General features: G+C 40.7%; 1 protein-coding gene across 25 annotated transcripts in view; it reads left to right on the top strand.

The window, feature by feature from the left end:
* LOC122562121 (receptor-type tyrosine-protein phosphatase delta) overlaps positions 1-26915 on the top strand; it is a 2484958-nt gene that overhangs the window by 2002321 nt on the left and 455722 nt on the right. For 24 of the 25 annotated variants that reach the window (XM_087996666.1, XM_087996678.1, XM_087996656.1 and 21 more), the window contains one exon: positions 13916-14083. In XM_087996666.1, the coding sequence (XP_087852792.1) occupies positions 14020-14083 (64 nt within the window). In that variant the 5' untranslated portion in view covers positions 13916-14019. Of the gene's footprint in view, positions 1-13651; positions 13758-13915; positions 14084-26915 lie in introns of those variants that run through there. The other variant, XM_087996673.1, reaches the window with a different exon arrangement.

Below are 26915 nucleotides of genomic sequence, written 5' to 3'. Positions count from 1 at the left end.
AGAAACGTGTCATGACCAATCAGAGTCAAACTGGTTTGTTTAAAAATAAAGGTTGGCTGCTGACTGTCCAAGGCTGCTTGAGACAGTATCTTCCAAATTCATAGCCACTTCCACCTAGAAGGACAAGTTCAACAGATACATGGGAACTCCATGAAGTGCAAGTTCTCCTCCAAGCTATACAGCATCCTGACTTGAAAATATATTACCATTTCTTCACCGTCACTGAATCAAAATCCTGGAATTCCTTTCCTCAAGATGCAGTGAGTGAACTGCAGAAGTTTTAAGAAGGTATCTCAGCACCATTTTCTCAAGGGAAACTATGAATAGGTAATATTCAGCAAACCCCACAAACCATGGATGAATAATAAATGCCATCATCTATCTGGAGCATTTTCCATGGTAAAACTCTACCAGTAAGGATTCACTTGCCAAGCAATCAGCACTATCTTATATGGAATACAAAGTTTGCTTTTTTTTTTAAGTTGGTGTTTACTGTACTATGTCAAGTTGAGTGCAAGACAAAAAGCTGTGACAAAATGACTTTTGTGATGCTGTACTCAAGGTTCATGCTGTCAAATAACATAGGTGACAAAGAGGGAAACTTTTAGAAGTCTTTGGATTGACTGTTGTTATATAAAGTTGACGAGGCACCAAGACCAAGACCAGATGAGAAATTGGAGGGACACTGGCCATAATCTTTCAGACTTCCCTGAACTCTGGAGAGGTGCCAGAATACTCAAGAATTAAACAAAAATTGCAGCAAAATTCAAGAAAGGTTGAAAGGATAAACACAGCAATTTCAAACCAGTCAGTTTGACTTTGGTAATAGGGAAGCTTTGCGAAACAATTATTGGGGAAAGAATGAAAGGTCATGTGGAAAAACGTTGGGTTGATTCAAAGGAATCAACATGGATTTCTAAAGAGGAAATCACATCTAACAAAAGTACTAGAATTTCTTGAAGAGATAACATGCAGATTCGATGAGGATAATGCTGTTGATATAGTCATCGTGGCTTTCCTGAAGGCATTTGATACATTGCCAAGCAACAGATTTGTGAGGAGCGTCATGCTATTAAAGGGACAGGAGCAATGTGGATACAAAATTCTTGAGTGATAGGAATAAGAGTTTAATAATCAGCAGGTATTTTTCAGGCAAAGGAAGGTTTGTAGTGGGCTGGGTGTTGGTATTGGGAACTACTTTTCTTCATATATATTAATGATTTGGGTTTTGATGTGCAAGGGTAATTTCAAAATTTGCAGATGACATGAAATTTATAAGAATGGCAATCGTTGTGGAGGACCGTATGGAACTCCTAAAGAACTTTGACAAGTTAGTGAATTGGGCAGATTAAGTATGAGGTAATTTACTTCGGTAGGACGAACATTGAAAGGCAATATAAAATGGGGGACACAACTCTAAAGGGGGTGTTGGAGCAATGGGCTTGAAGATGAAAAATTTCACATGTTTTTGTGCTCATAGGTACTTGTACATTTGTTTTTTCATGCTTTTGACATTCAGCCGTTGGGCCCACACTAGTTTTGTATTGGTTACCACTCCAGTTGCAGAGGTGGCCTGTGAGAAAAGTCTGTCTTACTGCTCTGGAATTTTGTTGCAGCTGTGTTTTTTAAAAAAAATTACAGTTATACAAAAAAAGCCTTCACTATGCTCTCACTCCCCATGCCCTATTCACGACAACCCCTGCTACCTCATGCACACCCCACATGCCTCATGTCTTCTGACACCTTCATGCCAACATATGCCACTCTACGTCCCCCTGAGGTCCTTCATAATCTCTATGATCCACAATGGCCCATTAATGTCCCTGACTTCTAAATGCCAAGCCATGCTAACACAGTACACCTAACATTACCATTTCTCTCGCCTTGTCATACCACATCTCTCATCCGTAATGTGCAGGTATAGCAAGGGTCCATGCACAAATGAAATAAGGCATAGTTCTTAATTTCCCATTGATAAATTTGCTATTTAAAAACATCACTATGCATTAAAAAAAATTCCTTTAACTGGTCAATTCTTCTTTAAACAAAACATTTTAGTCCCACTTCAAATACTTTATAAGCACTTGGAGCTTTCGTGCAAACTGTGAACTGAAATGTGATGTGTGACCATGATTTACTTTGATAATTCACTGTCATAAAGCAGTACATATCTTTTAATGATGGGTCTAAGATAGTATCACTAAATAGTGAAATAGAAGCCATTGATTATTTTAAAAGACTGCATATAGTTCTACTTTGAAAAATATAAATAGAGGATGTGTAAATGTGAGAGCTTGTCAAATACTTAATATTTTCTGGAGCTTGACAACTCCAATGAGATTATCTGCTTTTTACACATATTTATGTCCATTTTGAACAAACCAAAGGATACTTGACCCCTCCTAAATGACACTGAACATCTCTGAAACATGTCCCTGGCCCTATCCAGTGGACTTCAGAACTTCTGATACCTCTGTACAGTGTTCTCCTAATTTTCTTTTCGTTGAGCCTCTGAGCAGTCAGGTGACTGCACAGCTTTGAGGGCACATTGAGACTGAAGTTCAGAAGTTGTGTTTTGGAAATCTCACTTTTCAAAATTGATCTGACTGAAGATAGCAGCACCTCAACAAGTACATTTGGCTGTTTGAACCAGAAATGTACATACCTCCAATTCAACCCAGCAAAAATGGCAGGCTTGCGGCAGGACTTCCGAATCAAACCTCTGGCTGCATTTTGATCAAGTCAGGGACTGTTGTCAGCATTGCAGAAACTCAGGTCATAATCTATCCTCTCTTTCTCTCTAAATGTCAAGTGTGCTGAATCCATGCATGTATCTACAAATGGTCAGAACACTCTTTCAAACAAGCCTGTTAAAGTCCTGAGCAGGACAGGATTGAGCAACAGAAAAGGGGTTCTGTTTGACCAGAACCAGAATTGAAATAATCTGCACTGTAAAGAAACCTGAGATAAGGCCAGTTTATCATTCAGTTGTCCCGTGTGTTGACTTGGATGACTCAGTGTGAATGTTTGAGTGCCAGAGGTAAAAAGGTGATTTTCAAATCTTTACATTAACTATTCTTCCAGTTGTTTAGCTGATCCTTTTTAAAATTCCCTGTAATCCTGACAAAACTTTAGAGCATAAGCTGTTCGTCAGGACATTCCCAATGAAGAGTTTATGCTCAAAACATTGACTCTCCTGCTCCTCGGATGCTGCCTGACCGGCTGTGCTTTTCCAGCACCACATGTTTTGACTCTGATCTCCAGCATCTGCGGTCCTCACTTTCTGCTAAAACCTTCTGATAGTCCACTAAGAGACTGCTACTGTATGATGAAAACAAAAGTTGTTCATTGTTACATTCATTAATACAGCAGAATATTCTCTTCTCCCTCCATCTAGATTTACTTTACAAATGCATTGTTCTTAGTAAAGCTTGAAAATCTCAGAAATGTAAACGTTAATGGGACCTCATTGGCTGTGGCTGGGATCTTCTTGTTTTTCAACTAATTCTGAGGATTTTCCAGGAAGGTAACTCGAAAGCCAGCTGTATATTCTTGCAATGAGGTGGCTAATTGGTTGACAATGGGCCTTCTGCCAGGACTTGAGGCCCTGGAGAAGGTTGTCCTGCTCACCTGAATCTGCTGACCAATCAGAGACAGGCATCTCCAGAACTCGGCAACACTGTGGCAGATTTTGTCTCCATGTCTTCTTTCATTCCCCTCCCAAACCCCCCAAAGAAACTGGCAGTTTCATGAGGCTGATAGGCCGACTCTTTATCTTCCAGTCTGAAGCTGTCGGAATTGTAGCTCAGAATGGATGTGACAATAAGTAGTCATTAATTGGCAGTCAAGTCAAACTTGGACCTTCCTATCCAGAACTTGATTTCTGTGGTGGCAGCTAAGTGCTATGTAGCTCTTCAATTCCAACAGTGCTGATAAACATCGCTTTTTGTCACCTTGCATCACTGCCTTTTCAGGACGGGATGATTCTGCCTTATGTTTTGATGGGCATTGTCAAAACGGTTAAAAACTTCTTTCTGATTATGCACAAGGGGAAAGATATAAAAGAGACCTGCGGGCAACTTTTTCACACAGAGGGTGGTATGTGTAGGGAATGACCTGCCAGAGGAAGTGGTGGAGGCTGGTACAATTGCAACATTTATGAGGCATTTGAATGAGTATATGAACAGGAAGGGTTTGGAGGGATATGGGTTGGGTGCTGGCAGGTGGGACTAGATTGGGTTGGGATATCTGGTTGCCATGGACGGGTTGGACCAAAGGGTCTGTTCCATGCTGTACATCTCGATGACTACAATAGCCAAATGGTCCACAGTGATTGACTTTCATTCTGAAATTCATGGAGTTTATTTGGAAACACCAAATTATTTCATTTGCATTTTGTTACACCATAGAAACAGAAGGAGGCTATTTAACCTCTCAAGTCTATTAGACCATTCAGTAACATGATGGCTGATGTGTTAACTAATTCCAGATACTTGTCTTTACCTCATCCATCAGTCTTGGTTTCAAAATTAATCGTAGATCTTGCATTCATTGCTGTTTGTGGAAGACAGCTCCATATCGTTACCATCCTTTGTGCGAGGACATGGTTCCTAATGTCATCCCATAAACGACCATGCTCCTCAGTCTTGAGATTGTGATTTAATGCTTGGATTTCAAATATCGTTCTGGTATATCTTTTATGTTGGAGAACTAGTACATGTTCCACAAGGTATGGTACCTTGAATTCTCACTGTCCTCCAGGTGTAGTTTAACCAGACTTGTACACTGAAGCATAGCATTTATACTCTTCCTGGTAAGAAAAAAAAATTCCATTCGCCTTTTGAATTATTTTGTGAACATATTCTGGACATTTGATGATCTGTACATGACTAGGCTTGCCAGGCCTTTGTTTCCAGTGAGGTGATTCCATATTATAGCTATCAGTGAAGGAAGGAAAATCTCAAGAGTTGCTATTTTGTACAATTTATGAACTGATTACATAAAAGATACAAATTACGAGCAGGAGTAGTCCACTGGGACTCTCGAGCATGCTTCACTATTCAATAAGATCAAGGTCATCGCTGATTTGAGTACTCCATATTCCTGCCAACCACTCACTCCCCTCCCCCCCCCCGCCCCCAACCCCACCATCCTTGATAACCTTTTACTTTTGCTTATTAAGAATCTGTCACCTCTGTCTTAAAAATATTTCAAGATTTTCTTCCTCAAAAGGTGGTAGAAGCAGCATTTGAAAAATAGTTGAGTCTCTTGAGAGAAACATTTATCTTCATCTCTCCCTTAAATGGAATGTCTCTTATCTTTAAGTAGTGACCACTAAGTTCCCTATCAGATTAATTGGCTTAAAATAGCAAGGGTGGGGGTATTAATTGAAGGATGGGCTCGCATTCAGGAATGAGTCAATAATAAACGTGTTACAAATAGTTCCCAACTACATGCAAAATATAGCTGTCGAGGCAAGAAAGTGAAGGTCTTCTGTGACAGTGAAACGTTTTCCAGTTTTGCTGAACTGTTTCAACTGAGATGGAGTGTGTGGAAAATTGAGGGGTTAATTAAATGGTCTGAGTGTTGAGAGACAGTGGAAGAAACTTGGAGTTATATTTTTTAATACAGAAGAGCGTATGTCTGAAAGAATACCTTAAGAGATGCAATACAACTGGAATATTGCATCAATGGGGAGCTGAAGGCCATATTATTGCTGGACTATTAACCCAGAGACCCAGAAAAGGTTCTGGGGACCAGGGTTTGAATCCTGCTACAGCAGGTGAATTCAGTTTTTAAAAAAAATCTGGAATTAAGAGTCTACTGATGACTGTGAATCCATTGTCAATTATCAGAAAAACCCATCTGGTTTGCTAACATCCTTCATAGAAGGAAACTGCCATCCTTACCTGGTCTGGCACATGACTTCAGACCCACAGCAATGTGGCTGACTCAACTGCCTTCAGGGCAATTAGGGATGGGCAATAATTGCTGCCTAGCCAGTCCCACGAATGAATAAAAAAAACAAAATGTCACAGGTTTGATCAGGGGATATGGATTCAAACTGGCAGAAGTCAAATTTCAGAAATTTGTTGACAGCAATAATCCTCAATGGATCAAATAAAATTCCTGGAACAATATGGAAATGAAAACCCTCGAACCATGTAATCTGAGATGCTCTGTGACTTAGGGATATAAAACAGCAGATACTTTTTATTGGGGTGGTATTGTTATGGAGTAAGATGTTGAGTCAAGAGCCCAGGGACCATTAGTGGTACTGGTGCCATTTCTGATTTACATTAGTGGCTGCCTACTGTGAGAGCTTGTGAGCTGAACTTGCATCACACTGCCTGACTTATCCATTGGACCCAAGTGTGTCACTCACATTATGTCACCTTGAAATATAACTAGGCAAAAGTGAGTACTGCAGATGCTGGAAATCAGAGTCTAGATTAGAGTGGTGTTGGAAAAGCACGGCAAGTCAGGTAGCATCCGAGGAGCAGGAAAATCGACGTTTTGGGCAAAATCGACGTTTCCTGATGAAGGGCTTTTGCCCGAAACTTCGATTTTCCTGCTCCTTGGATGCTGCCTGACCTGCTGTGCTTTTCCAGCACCACTCTAATCTAGACCTTGAAATATAAATATCCTATTTTGGCAAGAGACAAGCTCAGTACTGAATTAGTGGTGCCAAGCATTACCAGGAAGAAGGAGCCGTTTTAAGGCCCACTGTTGCAATTGCAAATGAGAGCAGGCTCTTCACCCTTAACACAAATTAACCCAGGTGTGACCTCACAGGGACCGAGAAGGTAATAACTAGTATAGGAGAGATTCAGCGAGATTAGTGCTCTTCGACCGATCATAGCAAGTTATTTTACACATTCAGCAAGTACAATAAATTTAGCATTACCACAGGAAAGGCAACAGAATAGAAATCGGGTAATAGACAATTAAATTCTCTGAGCGAAGGCTGTTGACTGAGGCAGATAAGATGGTCTTTCTTCTCTGGAACTGGCCTGTGCCATCTTGTGACCAGGAAGTCACCACTTTCCAGCAAGGCGTATTGTTTGCCTCCGTGATAATGTTTTTTGAGTCGTATTCTAATGATATATCACTACCTTCAAAGGAGAAGATAGTTTTAAGAGGTAAGATGGAAGAGAAAGTTGATGAGAGAATGTGTATTTCAGAAAGTATGTTTAACGTAGAGATTGTCAGATTTCTACATACCAAGGATGTTCTGGGCTGTGGAGGTAGTGAGCAAAAAAAGGCATTGAAGTTGATGATTAATCATGATTCTGTTTGAATAGTGGGGCAGGCTCAATGGGCTGAACGGCTTCCTTATAGCCCCTTATTCCTGTACTGATTTACGTGAAAGCAACAATATGTCATCAAAAAGCTGAACATTTCTGCAAGTTCTAGTGATTTATTTCAAAATGTAGAAAAAGGAATGTATTGATTTTCCACACAGTGTACCATCATTCACTCAGTAGAAGTAAATAGGTGTTTACTATTCTTCAGCTTGACTTCCATCTTTTCAGCCTAGATTTGGAGAGACCCAATAAATGTTACACTCTGGGATCACCGCACTTTATTATGTGAAGTGGTCTGTCCAATATTGATGTGAAAGTTATATTTCTTTGACTTGGTTTGTATTTATGAGATTGAATACAGGGGAAAAAAAGAGAACAAGGTTTAGAGAAATCTTGACTGCACTAATGTGCCTTATGCTGTTAGATTGTGTTTGTTCTTTAATGTCTCTGTTAAATTGATGAGGTTTTCAACAAGAATGAGAAGTGACAAACAGGCAGCCTCAAGCCCTTACAGGCACATTGTACTGCAGGAATGATGTTATAATAAGAAGAGAGTTTCTAAATAGAAGTGAGGTGTTCTGATTAAAAAATAAGTCCACTTTTGTTGGAACAATCTAGAGTCTATTGGTACAGTGATAAGTTGCTATTTTTGTATTGCTTTTAAGAAATTGTACTGGACTATAGTTGTCCTCTACTCTTCAATAATTACTCAGAACTATGTCTGATTTTCTCGAGCTTTTCAAATTCAATTCTGTGATGGATGGGGAAATGGACTGAAAATCACTGTAAATAACCATCAGCTAAGTCAGCTTTATAGTCCTTCTGAGAAGAATCTGCTTTACAGTAAAGGTTTACCAAATCAATTTTTGACATTTTGTTTCTCTTATTTTTCTGGCACCTTGCTTTCTATTCCATGATTCCCCACAAATCTTTGAAGTGATAGCTTTTGTGCCACATATAATTGCATCATTTGCATGAAATATTTCTCTTAATCTTTTCAGAAGGTATCAAAATTAATAAATGTCAGTAGTGCTGAGGGGAACAGGATTGTGCAGTTAAATAGTTCTGTTCCTACATTTTGGCCCTGGGCTTCAGTGATAATGAAAGTCTTTGCTGTCTATAATTTGTAAGGTTTTTATGAGATATGACTATTGAGTAATCACATTCCATCTTTTCTCTTGGACTTGGGTTCACACTATGAGCTGTTCTCTAATTTGGTAGGTCACATTGATGTGACTCTGAGAACCTCGAAAATGGAACAAGGTGTCACATTGCTGCAGTTGGGTTTGGGACAGAGGGAGCATTGCTCTGCCTGTAGTTGTGTATAAGACCTTTGTGCCTAAATAAAGAATAGTTTCATTGTTGAGCACCAACTGCCCTGATCTTAATGTGTCCAACTGTTTTGCAAATGTAGGATGCAGCTCAATGAATTCCCCAGTGATCTCTCCCATTATTTGGTATAAATATTGGTTTTGTTCAAAATAATTTCTTAATCTCTAATGTAATGCTTTAATATGGCATTGGTAGAATACATTAGCAAGTGCTTTGGAATTTGTTGTCTGCTTAGTCTAGAGCTCTCAAGGTAGCTTGATTAAGCCAGCTGTGGGCTGTTTGTTTAATCTCTATCAGTATCTTCTGTACAAAGCTGAATTTGTTTTTTATTTTTAGGCTTTTGATAGCCTGTGGAATAAAGATCTAATCAGCATTGAGAGATGGATTGTAATGCTCTTCGTAGTTTGGAGTGGGATTCAAGAGTTTTACTTTGTGGCTTCTCTGCAATTTTCTTTAGTGTTGTCATGTTGGAATGAGGGCTATGATTTGCTGAGGCAGTGGAGGAACAATCTGCAAAACTGTTTGTACAACAAGTTTTTGTGATTTTGATAACTGTTAGAAATATGATAACAGATGTTCTTTTGGAAATTTGAAATTTGGAGGCAGTGAGGGAATAGAAAAAAAAGATGAATGTGTGGTGGTGAATGTGAAACTGAATAAGTTCTTAACATGGAAAAGAAGGAAATAGATTTTTTTTTCCAATACAAATAGAAACAAGAAGTATTTCATGATGGGCAAAGGTTCCCTTTATAATTGCACTTCTAAGTGATGTATTAAATGGAGTAAGTTGAAACCATGCAATTGAAGTTAGATACTGTGTAAATGATAATACAAAGTATACAACTGACAAGGCAGATTAAGTTGTGATATTTTAAGCTTAAATTCCAAGGTGAATTAGAAACAGGTATTTAATGTTGTACAACTATTTTTGGATCAATATTTTGGGCATACTAGATTCATTGATTGTAGGACAAGGCTACTCCTATTTATTGCAGATTAACAACACAATAATTCCTTGATGATGAACAAGTGAACAGGTTATTTTAGAACTTTTATGGCCATTTAATCTGAAATGGTGAAGGTTAGAAATCTCCCAGTGATGTTTGTGATGCTATCAACATAGAAAGCACAGTGCACATCACTGTCTCCTTCACCGTGACATAACCATGAAATGAAGAGTCAGTATCTGACTTTTCTCTAGCCTTGCAGTGTATTGAAAACCAAATAAATTGCACATTTCTGTTTTAGCTAGTGTAATGTTTAATGTAATGTTTTCAAATACATCCTGGCTGTTTCTGTAGATATTGGAATCTTCTTGTAATCATGCGTTAACTTATTGTAAACCATAAGAACCTGACATTTTGTCAATAAACTACGATACTTCACAGTCAGCAGTGAAAGTAATGCTACATCGCCACATGACATTCCTGCTAGCATTTTGGAACACTTGCAGCCTCAGTGAACGTCATGCTGTTCTAACCTGTGTGCAACACAGCTCAAGTGTTAGAATAAACTGGGGTCAACTATGAGAAACAGGCCACCGATCTTGCAAGTAATCATCTGTGGAGCCTAATTCAAATTGTTAAATCGTTCCTGAACGAAGCTTGACAACTAAGGTGAAACTTTTCTTCAAAGGCCAATGGCCCTAATCCACAGTCAATGGTGACAAGAGCTTCCACTGAATGCTAAGTCTCTTCAGTTCTAGTATTTCCTGAGGGAAAATTAAGACCAAGCTTAGCAACCAATATGAACAATTTTAACTCTCGATTTTGAATATAAATGAGTAGTAAATGGTTATAAAACGGTAAAGTTGCCAAAGTCCTACCAAACCATAGGCTGCTGCCTCATTAGAAAGAGGGAGAGAGAAGACTCGTGGTGGTTTCATCTGAGGGTTATCTCACCTCAGACTAGGGGAGAGGTTCAGCAGGGGGGTCCTTCATGGTTATATCAGCCAGTGTGGGAATTGGACTCATGCTGTGGGGATCACTTGACACTGCAAACCAGCCAACTGAGCTAGCCTTAAACGATTATACGTTTCACGTATCTGATCAAACTGATGTGAAGAAGTGATCTTAATTACACCAGATGAACAAGCTGGAAGCAAGTAGTTGAAAAGCAGATGCAACATTATGTCTTAATTGAAGACCGTCTCAAATAATTTTTTTTCCCTGGTTCACTACTCCCATTCCTGGGTTTCATACTGCCTGTCTTCTGGTTTTTGGACTTCCCATTTATATTCCCATGCTTTCCCCTGTGTGTTTGTGCTCACTCAGGTCTCTCCCCTTTCCACTGCTGTACCTCATTTCCACTCCTGTATCCTCCTTTTTCAGCTTCTTTTGATGCTTTTGTTTGACTCTCTCGCAAGAAACAAATTAATTCCCATTAAACAGGATAGAAATCAAGTCCTGATCACAGCAATTCTCGTTTTGGAAACGTAGGTTCCAAACAGAGGACATGAATCTGTCTTGCGAATAACTAGAGATATAGATCTTGTGGGCTGGGTCAACATTTATTGCTCATCCTGAGTGATGATGGTAACGAGCTGTCTGCTTGAATCATTTCAGTTCATGTACTGTCGATAGACACACTACCATTAGGGAGGCAATTCCAGGATTTTCATGAAGGAATGGTCAAATATTTCCCATTCAGATTGGTGACAGACCTGGAGGAAAGGTGCAGATAGTAGTGTTCTCCTGTATTTGTTGCCCTTTTCTTTCCAGATGGAAGTGATTGTGAGTTTGGAAGGTGCTGTTGAAAGATCTTTGTTGAGTTGTAATAGGCCATCTTGTTTGAGGTCCATGTGACTGCTCCTGAATGTTTGTGGTGGAGGGAGTGGATGTTGTTCAAGCAGGTTGCTTTGTCCTGGATGACATCAAGTTGCTTGAATGTAATTGGAGCTGCACTAATCCAGGAAAGCGAGGAGTATTCCATCACACTCCTGACTAATCCTTGTAGATGATGGACAGACTTTGGGAAGTCAGGAGGTGAGTTACTTCCTGCAGCATTCTGAGCCTCTTTTATAGTCATGGTATTCATGTGGTTAGACCAATTTGGTTCCTGGTTACTGGTAACCTGCAGGGCTTTGATTGTGATTCATCCAACTGCAGTACTTGAAACTGAAATGCTTGAAAGAAAAATTATAATTTGAATATTTATCAAATAAGATCAAAGTGGTAGATTCTTACCCTACATACATTTGCTTTTCTCCCAAGCTGACAGTACTCTGGATTGAAACTTTCAAATCCAGGAAACCGGTGGTCCCTCTGAGAGAGGTCTGTATCCTGACTGGGTTATCTAATAGATTAGATTACTTTACAGTGTGGAAACAGGCCCTTCGGCCCAACAAGTCCACACCGACCCGCCGAAGCGTAACCCACCCATACCCCTACATTTACCCCTTACCTAACACTACGGGTATTTTAGCATGGCCAATTCACCTGACCTGCACATCTTTGGACTGTGGGAGGAAACCGGAGCACCCGGAGGAAACCCACGCAGACACGGGGAGAACGTGCAAACTCCACACAGTCAGTCGCCTGAGGCGGGAATTGAACCCGGGTCTCTGGCGCTGCGAGGCAGCAGTGCTAACCACTGTGCCACTGTGCCGCCCAAATAGGAGTTGCAGTCTCCTGGGCTTTGCTTTTTCCTCCAAAGTAGGCAAGTTTTAACCAAACATCAAAACTCACTCATCAAAATCTAGCCCCAGTTGAAATTGGGGTAGTTGTCAACTTTTGCAGAGATCTTCTAAATTTATGAAAATGTGAAGCTTGCAAGTCCCTAAGTCGCAAATGAGGATGACCTTATCACACAGAGGATGGCAAGTTGGTTAGGTATGAATTTAGCTGCATTGTTTCAGTAATTTACAAGAACAAGGATATTGTTTGAAAAGGATGTGAAGATGTTGTTTGAGACTGGATTGCAGCAATGTTGGTAATCATGCTGAGAAGTAGAAATTCAAGCTACGAGTTTTAAATTGTTCAGTCTTTTTCTCTAAATTGCTCTTTTTCTCAACTTTGCTTTCGTAAGTTTGGACATGCTTTTCTCCTCTTTTTCCATCCATTCTCTTTCTCTTACACTAAATTATCTATCATCCCATTCAACTAAATAATACCTAACTCAAGTCTTTGTAGGGTTATCTATTGCATTTTGTAATTATGTTAATTTTCCTTCTCAGTTATTTTCTGTGTTGCCCCTTACTCTTTGCTTCTGCAATATGATCCTTACAGTTTGCCCAAAAGAGAATCAAGAAGCTGATTGCAAGTTTCAGTTTTAAAATTTGGATTTAAAAAAATCCTTCTACATTTGTCACTTAAAAGTTGCTATCAGTGTGAACTGTTCACAGGTAATTATGTAAAATGATTTATTTGAAAACATTTCATTATCGTTCTCTCTTCGGGGTGATAGGTCAGTGACAGGAGGCTGGCACATTTGCTGTGATGTACTGCCGCTGATGCTGGTGCAATGTCAACTATGATTTTCGTCTTGTATTTTTGTCCTGTTATTCAAGTAAAGTGCCGTCAAGCCGTTGAGCCTTTGCAACAACATCTTGACTTTTGTACGTGACAAATGTATCTCTATATTGGAGATGACGTGTCGTTGTATAATGCATTTAACATTAATTTTAAAGCATGATTTTGATCCATCAATAACAGAAGCAGCACTCTGCTTACTGTGTGGGGGGTGCTGGCATCGATTCAGGACCCCCATCAGTGCTGATTGCAGACTTCACTCAAAAGTCTCCTCCCTTTTGTATGCGCTTTTCTCTGTTACCTACATTGCAACAGATCTGGGAATGTTACAAAGCATCTGGCTGTTGTGGAATGTTGTTTAGGATGCAGATTGAGAGCGACAGGATCAGACTACACTTGGCATTTACTGTCCCAGTACGATGGTAAAGGAAGGTGAAGAGTGCCCATGCCAATCTCTCTTGTGCTGGGCACCTGCATTCTCGATCAATTTGGTCTGGAGGATTGCATTGACAATGGAATATGGACACTGGCTAAGAAAGTGGAATTCAAAGAGCTGATCAGCGTTTTTTTTGTTTAGTTTTGGCTTCATTTCACATGATGTCTGTTTGGAAACGACAAACCCTCCTCCAATGGAATGGTGCTTTACATGGTACAATGTCTCTTTTGATCTGTTCTGTTTGGGCAGGACTGTTGTTGTCCTCTGCTTAATTTGACAACCACATTTTGATGGTAAATGATTTGAAAATTTGACAAAATTTTCTGGAGTTTTGATTACTGATTTTATTTTTTGACATTGTGTTTTTGCAGATTCTGAGCACACAGCATTTCTAGTTTCAGACTGCACTTACTTGCAGCAGCTTGTAAGACAGTGAGAACGAGGCTGCCAACGGCTGCTGGTGCCAAGCTGTCAGATGATGCATAAAATCAGGCCACTGGTGGTGCTTCTGTGCTTCCTACTACCTACTAATGCTGAAGGTAAGTCGACTCTAACCTTGTTTTGAGGGGTCTGTTTTATCCAATTCTCCTTCCCTTGTTCAGGTCCCTGCACGCCCTCATTAAACTATCTAAATTATTGCAGAAGGTCTGCAGAGATACACGAGCCTATCTTTAGATCTTGCTGCCATGTTTTTTTCTTCGCACAGTTGGAAGTGGAGCCTGCATCAGCAATCTGACTGCTGTGCGTGTTTTCATTGTTTCTTGTCACAAGCTCACATGTTTTCGTATCCACTGTCTGCAAGAAACTACCAATGCCATATCCTGCCTTGTTCAGGCTAGAATACTGTACAGCCATCTCATGTATTCTGGCACTGAAAGCAATGTGAGCAGAGGGGCAAACTTCACTCATCACTTGAGCAAATCTTCCCATGTTCATCAAACCCAGTGCCGCTCCACTGAGACGTGGTGTACCTTAGTTAATTCTATGGACCTTGATGTTTACAATCCTATATAAGTATTGCAAGTTTTTAATCTCTAAAATCATGTGTTGAACTCCCTTTCTGGATTGTCACCCAAGGTTAGCAAAAGGTTATCTCAAATAATAAGAGAGACATCTTTTGCTGTAATTTGAAAGTGATCTTAAGTGCAATTCAGGTATGCTTTTAGAGCCAAGGATTTTGTCTTGTGTGTCTGTCCTCCCTTCTCCATTTTTATTTGGTTTCTAATATGAGAAACAAATGATTAACATTGGTGTATTGCATGATGGTCCTGACTCCTTCAGTGGCATTGGCACCTGAGTAAAAAGTGAGTTCCTGTAGCTTAACAGCTTGCCTGTTTGCCCTTTGACTGTAACAAAAGGAAGATGAACCTGAAGACTGAAGAACTATGAGATTGTAGCATGAGTACTGTCCCATCAACATATCATAAAACGAACACATATTTACCGTTTGTTGGAAATGGTTAGCAACAAGCCTGCTCGAGAAACTTCCGTTGTGTGGGAGCAGAGTACAGTAACCATATGCCACTTGCATTGCGATGCATTCACTGCTCTATTGAGCCATCTGCACTCTCATTGCCAGAGATTTCTGCCAAGTGTACTGGTCTCAGTATAATAAACCAGCGATTTCAAGCTTAAAATAATGTTTCTTTGCTTCAAGGCTTCCAATTTTCTTTGAACCTTCAACAATAATATTTCACCTTTGTGAAAAAACTACTTACAATTGTCGAAAAAAAACAAATGGGAACACAAAGGTTTATTTATAAATGTGAAAGTGATAATAGAATATGCATTTCTCTTCAATATTAATATTAAGAATACATAATTGGTAGCATCATTATTTAAAAACTGCGATATATGTGCATGAGACAATTATGCAATATGTAATAGTTTGGGTTACAATGGAAGTCAATCGATGACAGCACTCCATTGCACTTGTTTTAAGGGAATGCTGCTTTCTAAAGGGTCAGTGAATGTAAACCTTTTCTTCTTGTTTTCTTGCTGAAAACACCCTAAAATGCCCAATGGGTAGTTGGCAGGCTCTTTATTATGGGATTGAAAGGTGACAGTGTTAGAAATAGAAAGAAGGGTTCTCAACATTTGTGTCCTGACAGCTAATATTTTTTCAGTTGATGTGATATTTTCTCATTGTACACTGGACGGATTGATGTTACACCTCAGTGCATCTGCTTCAGCAGCTGAATTAATACATCCATGTGTAGTTGCATTGGATGAATGGAATAGTAATTTTTATCTGCTTAAAATGAGGCTATGGAAAAACCATTTATTCTTCTTCTTGTGCTCTGATTGCATGCTTGACAGTACTGAGACACTGCAGTAATGTGACTGAATGATGTCATTTGGTGGTGTTGGTCATTTGAATGTCATTGCTGGTAAGGTGTTGTTTACACATGAGTTTCATAGTCCTTATCTGTCTTTTTTTCAATTTGCAAGTGCACACCAAAAAACTTGGTTGGGCTAAAAAGTTAGACTTGGTTGAGATTGATCAGTTATACAAATGAAGACAAAAACTGAAATGGGTAGAATTGTGAATTAAAAATTAGGTGAAGTTTCTAAAGCTAGTTTGAAACTTTTTGTTGGGACTCCAGGTTTGGATGCAATTGTTGGTTTCTCTTTTTGGCAAAAGAAAAATGAGACTGCCTATTTTTCTTTGTAATTACTGACCAGTTAAAACCAAGTGAACACAAGTGTTTGAAAGGACTGATTTGTAAGAATACTATTTTGTTGGCTGGCAGATTATGCAGAATAACACTCTTGCATCAAAAATAAGTGACAAACTTGAAGGTTTTGAAGTGAATGGTAGAACTAATTTAGTCATCGCTTATGTCTGACCACTTAACATTTTATTGTAGCTATGCACATAAAAGTATCCTGAGATTTTTCTGTAAAACCCTCAAAGTACTTTATGAGCAGTCACATTCTGCATAGGAACTGGCGATATTTGAAAAAATCAGACCCTAGATTAACATGGTAGTTGAAGTAAGAATTTATTAACATGTATAAAATCACATTGACATTTTAACACAGAAATCTGCAAAATGATCAACTTTCAAATTAATGACATATGGATAAACTGACTCAGATGTGTATATTGACATGGTGAGCAATGTATTTGCAGGTTGTTTGATAATATTGTATTCTTTACTGGCGCTTCTTGAAATAAGGTGTTGATTAAAGTCTGTTCTGTAGCCAATTGGATAAAAATTTGGGGCACAGGCAGGCAATGTATCTAAGGGGGGACAAAAGGCAAAGGATTAGTTTGGATTGCTTGAGCAAAACCTCAAAAATCACGTAACACCTGATTTTAGTCCAATAGGTCCAACAGCAAAAGCTGACACCAAATAATAGTCTCCTTCTGTGCTGTACACTTCTATGTATCTTCTATATTTTCATTAATCTTTAATAAACAGTATGGAATGGACTCTCCCTGTCTGGTTGCCACTGTGGATTGACCATATCCAAACACAGAAGTTAAGAATTGAATGGAATATACAGCACATGGACAAGCCGTTCAGTCCAGCTGGCCTATGACGGAGTTTATGCTCTACGTGAGTCTGCTGTTCTGTTCCAGGAAGCCAGTTGGTCAAAGATGAATCTTAACTTTGAGAGGACAAGATCATTTTTGCATATATTTATGAAGTTAATCGTTATAAGCATGCACCTCCTGGTTCAACCACACCACAGATTCATTAACTGGCTCACTGATATATTTTTCTGCATTTATGACTCTCCCTCCAGGGCACATGGGATGTCCTCACCTTGGGGTACAACTAACAGGATCATCAACCTTAATTCATTAAACCCTAACAAAATATCTTTTTTTTTCGCTAATGTAATTTTTGACTTAAATGTTTTGATGCTGTTCATCTATACTATTCCGTACGCACTTGCGAGCTACTGTCTGTTTCCCAATTGGAATTATTGGTTAGTCACATATATGTAGAATAGCAGTTTTAGACTCTTCCCAAGTGAAAAGATCTGCTCCTTTGTAATTTTTGTGATCTGCATTAGGTTACTCCCTCCGGATGAAAATGGGTTTCAGCCTATTTAGTGTTTCCTGACATTCATGTCCTCTCAGCTTTTGTGTAATTTTTGGAAATCATCTTTTATATATTTCCAAGTAATGTCACAAGCTGGATTTTCCGATTGGAGATGTGAATTGGGGCGATGGGGATGATTATGCTTGGTTTGCTCTTCTGTCTCCAGTCTGCCATGAGGCTTAATATCATTGGTTTTCTGCTCAATCAGTGGATGGGAATTGAAATAAATCCTAGCCTGAATTGTATGCCATTGCAATAGCCCCTATCTATGTTTGATAATAAATGACTGAAAAAAGCTTAAGTTTCTGAGTGACCAGGGGGAACATCAGATGAGACCTGGGATGGGGTAAAAAATGATTGGTCATTAAAACTTTGTCATATTTTGTCCAAAATGTCACTTTTTTTTGCACCAAATAAAACTGCTTGAATGCTGCTGTGTCTGTTCCTGCCAGGTCAGAGCTGGTCAAATTCTTAGAGCTCCCAGTGGCTGTCCACCCCAGTGAGTTGCTCCAAGTCAGAAGACAAGTTCTTAATATGTTGCCGAGTGATGTCAATGCACCCATTGGGGAGTGCATTTACACTCGCCTGCCTGATCTCTGCTGTTGCCACAATTGTCTGAAGTTTGATGTAATCAAAATTTCATATAATTTAAAGATTAGATTGACATCTTAAACAAATTATTTATGGACATGATCTTCTCTGTAGATCAACGACATAGGTGCAGGGAACAAGTTGCACTCATCACTCAGAAAATTGGATATCAAAGTGACTCGGTTCCATCCACTCTGTAGGAAAACAGACTTATCACTATACAGTTTGATTATGTCAGTTCCAGCAGTTTCAGATTGAAGAATACCATAAAACTAGGCTGGGTCCTAGCTATCACTCGGTTTGGTGTCATCTTCTTCGTGTTTCTTACCTTTGCTTTCCTACACATTTGTAGGAGTCTCCCGGCACATTAGTTCAGATGGCAAATTCTGTAATCTATCCAGGCTGAACGTAAAGACAAATGCATCTTGTGCTCTATCCTCGACATTGTGCTTTTCTCTGTTCTTTCTGAATGTAAGCATCAAGAAAATTGTGGCCTTGTGAGAAACTGTTGTATTTCCACTCTTGGTCACGCCAAATAATGGACCCTTGGAAGTGAGGAAGAAGTTTCCTTGGTTAATAGTGATGAATGTTCTGTCCTTTGATGCAGGACTTGCTACATGCACAGGGAAAGGAATTGCCACCTTTAGTTGATTCTCAAACCATGGACAGAATCACATTAGGTTGAGTCTTGGGCCAAGATGAGGAAGATCTGTGTTGTCAGCAATTTGCTATATACCCATGAAACATGGTTGACCTACATTGATCAAGGAAGGCTCAACTGTTTTCATCTGTGCTCTCTATGGTACATCCTGGCGGTGACACTACTGTAAATGTGGCAGTCCTGTCAAAGCTAGATCTCCCAAATGAGTTTGTACTTATGCAAAGAGACTCTGGCATGCCTGCAGTCTGGAAGATGATCACAGCAAGGATTTTCTGAATGGGAAGTTTTCTGAAGCCAGATAACCATAAAACATGCCAAAAGCTCCACTTCAAGAACACTAGCAAGCAATGTGCTGTGACTGTAGTTACTTGGCACAGGTGCCAACATGGTAAAAACAATGACCGCAGATGCTGGAAACCAGATTCTGGATTAGTGGTGCTGGAAGAGCACAGCAGTTCAGACAGCATCCGAGGAGCAGTAAAATCGATGTTTCAGGCAAAAGCCCTTCATCAGGAATAAAGCCAGAGAGCCTGAAGGGTAGAGAGATAAGCTTGAGGAGGGTGGGGGTGGGGAGAAAGTAGCATAGAGTACAATAGGTGAGTGGGGGAGGGGATGAAGGTGATAGGTCAGGGAGGAGGGTGGAGTGGATAGGTGGAAAAGAGGATAGGCAGGTAGGACAAGTCATGAGGACAGTGCTGAGCTGGAAGTTTGGAACTAGGGTGAGGTGGGGGAAGGGGAAATGAGGAAACTGTTGAAGTCCACATTGATGCCCTGGGGTTGAAGTGTTCTGAGGCGGAAGATGAGGCATTCTTCCTCCAGGAGGGGGAGTTGAAATGTTGGGCCACAGGGCGGTGTGGTTGATTGGTGTGGGTGTCCAAGAGATGTTCCCTAAAGCACTCTGCTAGGAGGCGTCCAATCTCCTCTTGCAAAAATGCCATCCCGTATTCCCAATTCCTCCGCCTACGCCGTATCTGCTCTCAGGAGGACCAGTTCCACCACAGAATACACCAGATGGCCTCCTTCTTTAGAGACCACAATTTCCCTTCCCACGTGGTTAAAGATGCCCTCCAGCGCATCTCATCCACATCCCGCAACTCCACCCTCAGACCCCACCCCTCCAACCATAACAAGGACAGAGCGCCCCGTTGCTCACCTTCCACCCTACCAACCTTCGCATAAACCAAATCATCCGCCGACATTTCCGCCACCTCCAAAAAGACCCCACCACCAGGGATATATTTCCCTCCCCACCCCTTTCCGCCTTCCGCAAAGACCGTTCCCTCCGTGACTACCTGGTCAGGTCCACGTCCCCCTACAACCCACCGTCCCATCCTGGCACCTTCCCCCGCCACCGCAGGAATTGCAAAACCTGCGCCCAAACCTCCTCCCTCACCTCCATCCAAGGCCCTAAAGGAGCCTTCCACATCCATCAAAGTTTTACCTGCACATCCACCAATATCATTTATTGTATCCGTTGCTCCGGATGCGGTCTCCTCTACATTGGGGATACTGGATGCCTCCTAGCACAGCGCTTTAGGGAACATCTCCAGGACACCCGCACCAATCAACCACACCGCCCTGTGGCCCAACATTTCAACTCCCCCTCCCACTCTGCCGAGGACACGGAGGTCCTGGGCCTCCTTCACCGTCGCTCCCTCACCACCAGATGCCTGGAGGAAGAACGCTTCACCTTCCGCCTCGGAACACTTCAACCCCAGGGCATCAATGTGGACTTCAACAGTTTCCTCATTTCCCCTTCCCCCACCTCACCCTAGTTCCAAGCTTCCTGCTCAGCACTGTCCCCATGACTTGTCCTACCCCTGCCTATCTTCTTTTCCACCTATCCATTCCACCCTCCTCCCTGACCTATCACCTTCTTCCCCTCCCCCACTCACCTATTGTACTCTATGCTACTTTCTCCCCACCCCCACCCTCCTGTAGCTTATCTCTCCACCCTTCAGGCTCTCTGCCTTTATTCCTGATGAAGGGCTTTTGCCCGAAACGTCGATTTTACTGCTCCTTGGATGCTGCCTGAACTGCTGTGCTCTTCTAGCACCACTGATCCAGAAACAGGAGCCAACATGGCAAATGGAAATCCACAATGACACTGTACCTTCATGTGTGGTACTTGTAGTTCAGGATTAGCCTCTTCAACCACTGTTGGCTTGTTGACTGCTTGTCCCTTAGCATTCAGGGACAGATGGAAGCCAGAGCAAAAAAAAACCCAAAATTTTATCTGCAGTCATTCATAACTTAATACATGGTGCATTGACATCCAGTCAATTGTATCTCCATGGCTCTGGCTGTAATTGGAATTGAACAGCATGTCTGTCAACACCTAGATTTCTGGTATCCTATGATTCACCATCTTAAAAATTTTTGGAACTAAGCCAAATTTATTCCGATTATGTTCCACACTTCATCAGGAGCACACTCCATTTCTTGCTTATTCCCTCAGTTGTAGTCCATCTGTTCCTTCCCTCAAATATACAATTGTCTGCTTCTTCCCCAATTGCACAGTTAATCTACTGCTGCTTTTTTGAATTGTGCGGTCCATCTCTGTTCCTCACGTATGTTTGTGGTTAGTCATCAGCCTCCTTTCCTGAAATGTCCAGTCGGGACTTCATTGACACTTAGCATGCTCAAAGCACCTATACTAAACAAGAATGACTATTTATTACAAGCAATTAGTCTCTAGTGACAGGAAAATGGGTATAAAACATTCTCTCACTCACTCACTCACTCACTCACTCACTCACTCACATACACACACGGAAAAATAGGTTATAGTTCAATTGTTCCTTGTCGGCTTGCTAAGGTGACCCTTGTGATTCTGATACTTGTCAAAACATTGTTTTCCAATAGTCTTTTGCCAGGTGCTTCTACTTGTTTTCAAGATTCACAAGGTGGCTGGTTCATTTATAAAAGGTCACTGACTTATCAGTTAAATGTCATAGATTATAACAAATAGTGAAGAAAAGATGACATGTTTATCTTCAGATATAAAATAGGTTTTGATGGCAGAGAGCAAAGAATCAGCTCCTGGGCTGGTGGAGATCAAAATATGTTTATCTTTTTCTCAGCCAGTTCAGTTGCATGAAAATCAGTCACAAGACTGTTGTCAGGCAAAAAGCTTTTGCGAATAAAACTGGCCACTAGTCCATAGACCAGCCGACTTCTAGTTGACACCAAGCTGCTTCTATTCACAGAAGCCCCGAGGCTCCAATTTGTTTACAACATATAATTTACAGCAGTTGCACAATGTTTGCCAGAAGTATTAAGTTACTTGCTTTACAACCATGCAGCAATCCTTTAAAACATTGGATTTAAAACAGTTCTTCCCCATTTCAGTCCACTATTTTAAACATCAAAAAAATGTGCAGTCTTAATGGTACACGTATGTCTGCTTACACATGAGCAGATGCATGTAGATTTTCATCTATGCACAGTATTGTAGATGATAGTTCTGTCTTATTTAATTTGCTGTGATGTCTTGCTTATTTTTGCTGATTCTATTTCTTTCATATTGGCTGAAAGTGATTGAGTGTCCTGTTTACTTTAGGTCAAGAATGCATCATGTGCTAACAGCAATAGGAAAAGGTTGTTTCCATTGCTTGTAAAAATATGCCTGTTAAGTGTCGGAATGTCTGTTCAGGAGGAAGGAGGATTGTTACCATTTTTTGGCTTACCCTGATGCTGTGGGTTTAGTAATTGAACTGAATATTGCCAAAGGCATGTGTGCCTTCTACTAAATATCAGAGCAGCAATGCCTCTGGAATAATAGAATTAAATTGATTGGGTAGATTTGGCATTAACAGGCTCTGTTGGGAACAAGTCCAAATTAAATCAGTGCAGAGAGATTCACCTCTTGCAACACTTCCTTAGGCAGAAGTTATTCACTGCAGTTGACCTACCAGCAGGATGCATTGTTGGCATGAATGTACCTCAGTAGAAAATTGCTCTCTTTTAAACAATATCCTAGAGAACAGGAAATGTTTCAGCAACCAATGGTAGCCACTTCATGAATAATATTAATTCATTGGAGGAATATTAGTATAATGTAAACTGATAGGCTTGCAGAGATTCCAGCTATCAATGAACTTCTGGTTTGGTATTCCAGTCCAAATTTTACATCCATTGATACAGTGCAGCAGACAGCCCCCTGTTTGAGTACCAAAAAAAAATTCATTTCACACTCATTGTGATGCAGCTGGAACATCCTTCACCCAGATGCAATAGGGTTGCTTCACTGACACACTCTGGCAGAGTAAGCTGTAGTGTGGACCCAATATACCGACTACTGCAACGGACAGCTGGAACTGACAACCGGAAGCGGCAGATTCAAAGCACTACAAATGGCAGAGGAAAGATCACAGAAGCTCTTCACAGGAGGCTCCCAAGCACTGAGGATGTCACCTAGACAGGGGACGAAATATCTGTAACACAAATTCCCAGCTCGGCGAACAGAACCACAACAACGAGCACCCGAGCTACAAATCTTCTCACAAACTTTAAGCTGTAGTATTTCAGAAACATATTACTGGAATCGGGCTTTAGAAGACAAAGCAGTGGCCAGAATGTTTCCAATATGTTCCAGTGATGATATTGCTCATAACTGACAGTCAAGTTCCTTGGCCCCAGTGCAAATTGTTTGGCTTTTGACATTGAGGTGGTGTATTTTTTTCACTTTCCTCCCCCCCCCTCCCCCCCAGAAATAACCATTTGTGTTATGTTTTCTTCCTTTACATATTTCCTTCCTCTCTTCTTCCTCCTCCCTCTACTGTTTTTTCATAAGGTTCTTCTTAGGTTCCTTTCACATCCTGTCAGGAAAGATTTGTTGAATTTATAGAACCATGCAATCAACACCCTGGGAGTTACCAATGTAGACAAACAGGAGACTGGAAGAATACGACGAGTCAGACAGCATCAGGAGTTGGAGAAGTCAACGTTTCGGTTATTGACCCTTCAGAACTTGATGGGGTGGCTACGGGGAGCTACAGATAAAGAGAAGGCGATTAGGGGAGGGGAGATTAGCAGAATGGTGAGTTAGTGGAAGTAATTTCTCTTACTTTAGCTGAAGCCTTCATGATTTTAAATACCTCTCAGCTTCCTTTGCACTTCAGAGACCAGCTCCACCACCTCCTGTGTATCAATGTAACTGTGGATTTTGGCACATCTCCAACATTTGGTATCTTTTTTGAAATTGGTGCCTCATATTACTGCTGGAGCTGAAACAGTTTTCATCAGATAGTTTGGCGTCATATCTTGCCTTTTTTAACTCAATGCATCTAATTATAAAACCTGCATATGCCCGCATATGTTTTATTAACTGTTGTGTGAAACTGACCTGCTAGTTCCAATGCTCTGTAAGGATCTGCTATTTGTGCAAATGTAACTGATTTAATCAGTTACGTCCTAAAGTACTGTAGCACAATTAATCCAGCACAATCATTAGCACAAACCTATTTGATAATTCATCAGTCTAGTATTCTGGAGAGGGCTACTGTTACATTTATGGACCAATTATCTTGTTAAAGGCAGAAAGGCAGTCAGATCTTGTCTATGGAATAGATTTTCAATTTTGGGTTTCAGTAGGAAAATCCCTGGAGTCTTGCAAGCAATTTTTCTAGATGGATGAGCAGCGATGGGCTGAATGATCTTCCCAATCTGTACTGAACATCATTTTCTCAAGTAGCACCCTCAATTATTCAACAGTTTATCTGTACTTTTCCAATAAGACAGGGACAGGAAGTGGGGTCAAGTGTGTGGTGCTGGAAAAGCACAGCAGGTCAGGCAGCATCCGAGGAGTAGGAAGATCGATGTTTCGGGCAAAGGTCCACTACAGCTGGGATGGGGATTGAATACTACATTCTTGATTTTATTCTCAATCACATGTCAGCTCTCTTACCAACTGAGCACAAGGCCCTTCTCTTTTTTAAAATTTTCCCTGCCCTTTTTGATCGCTGTCGTTGTCTTTGTTATAACTTTCCTGTTGGTTGAATTGTCCAATTTTCAAAGTATGTCATCCTTTTTGTTTGTGTCGTGATTTATATCAAATGTGATACCTGTCAAAAAACAATGGCCTGTAAGTTTGACTAGTTTCGAATTTATGTTCAGAACTCCTTTTGGCTTGAGGCAATACTCCTCAAGCATATTGTCATCACAACTATGTTTAAATATGTAGGTAACTTGTGACCAGTTTTTGTTTAAATGATGTGCTGTGAGTCTTTGCCTTATCATTCTTTGATTGGGCATAGTCTGTTATATCCTATGATTGATAATAACCTGAATAATATGTAAATGAAGACATGTGAGGTCGCCTGAAACATTAGACAGGATGGTAATTGATAGCTCTGGAAGTGATTCACATTTAGCATTTTATTTGTATCAGAACTGTCCAAGTAGAAAAGCAGAAACATTCCAAGCAATTCCGAAACTGTAGACATATCAATTTCACGTTGCATCATGACTTTCAAGTGCCTCGTTTCAAAGTCAGTTTGAATTACATGGGGCCAGTCACTATATTCAGCTTCCTGGGGTAGCTCGTTTACCTGAGAGAGCACAACTGGGGGTGTGGGGGGGGGGTGGGGGGAAGTATACTGCTGCGAAAGCTAATGATGATTTGCAGAATACCTGCTATGTATTATACATTCAACAAGGAGCTCAGTTCTCATTAGCAATAAGTAATCAGCATTTCAGTCGAGTGAGGACATTTTAAATAAGTACTCATAAGTAACTTTGTCTGATCTTTTATTAAAATGGAAGGAATTTTTTTTCTATCGTCTGGACCCTATTTTTTCATGCAATTTACGAGCCAAATATCTTATTTAGTTAAAATATATTGTTTTGTTTTCGCCCAGCTGAGTCATTAGGATGAAGCAGGTTTGGGCTGTGGAGTCTTTTTGCACTTACTGCCTCAATGATAGGCCTGCAGATAATTTATAATTTTACTGCAGTACATTTATTTCTCATTTTAAATGTTTGGTAGTACATAGCGTAAACATTTATAAAAGGAAACAAAAGTTGGGCATTGAAGCTTCTTAGTTTCACTCATTTGGACCAAGTAGCAAGACACACACATGAGAAAGGAGACATCATTTTATACAGCATTAGAAGAGGTTGTTTATTGATTGGGCCATCATTGACTAGGAGATGCAGCAAGAACAGTTAACTGTCAATCTTAATCCTCAGATCAGGCAGGTAGATTCTGATTGGCCAGGCTGTTGGAATGGGAATTTGGCTGTCTCCATGACAACTTTGTTGAACATACTGTAATGTACATTCACAGCCCTTTTGCCAACATAACATTGCTGCATCTCAATGCCAATGATGGCCCAACTCATCAACATTCTTTCGCATGCTGTATAAAATACTATAAAATATCTACTGCATCCGCTGCAGCCGGTGTGGCCTCCTCTATATTGGGGAGACAGGCCGCCTACTTGCGGAGCGATTCAGGGAGCACCTCTGGGCCACCCGGACGAACCAACCCAACCAACCTGTGGCACAGCATTTCAACTCCCCCTCCCACTCCACCGAGGATATGCAGGTCATTGGACTCATCCACCGCCAAACCACAACAACCCGACGGTCGGAGGAGGAGCGTCTTATCTTCCGACTGGGAACCCTCCAACCGCAGGGGATGAACTTGGACTTCACCAGTTTCTTCATCCCCCCTCCCCCCACCTTGTCTCAGCCGGATCCTTCCAGCCCGGCACCGCCTTCCTGACCTGCAGTCTTCTTCTTGACCTCTCCGCCTCCACCCTACTCCGACCTATCACCCTCACCTTGACCTCTTTCCACCTATCACATTTCCAACTCCCCTCCTCCAAGTCCCTCCTCCCTACCTTTTATCTTCTCCTGCTGAACACTCTCTGCTCATTCCTGAAGAAGGGCCTGTGCCCGAAACGTCGAATCTCCTGTTCCCTGGATGCTGCCTGACCTGCTGTGCTGTTCCAGCAATAAAGTTTCAACCTCAAGTATAAAATACTATCTCTTGGTTCAAGTCTGTTTCCCATGTCTTGGTTCTGATGAGTGCAGGTCAAAAGCTTCAACTTCAAG

Source organism: Chiloscyllium plagiosum, unplaced genomic scaffold (genome assembly GCF_037043375.1).
Source record: "Chiloscyllium plagiosum isolate Xiang-an unplaced genomic scaffold, Cpla_swu_hap1 HiC_scaffold_2, whole genome shotgun sequence".
Taxonomy (NCBI): Eukaryota; Metazoa; Chordata; class Chondrichthyes; order Orectolobiformes; family Hemiscylliidae; genus Chiloscyllium; species Chiloscyllium plagiosum.
The sequence above is the reverse complement of the archived record's forward strand: the minus strand, read 5'-3'. Positions and strand labels throughout refer to the sequence as shown.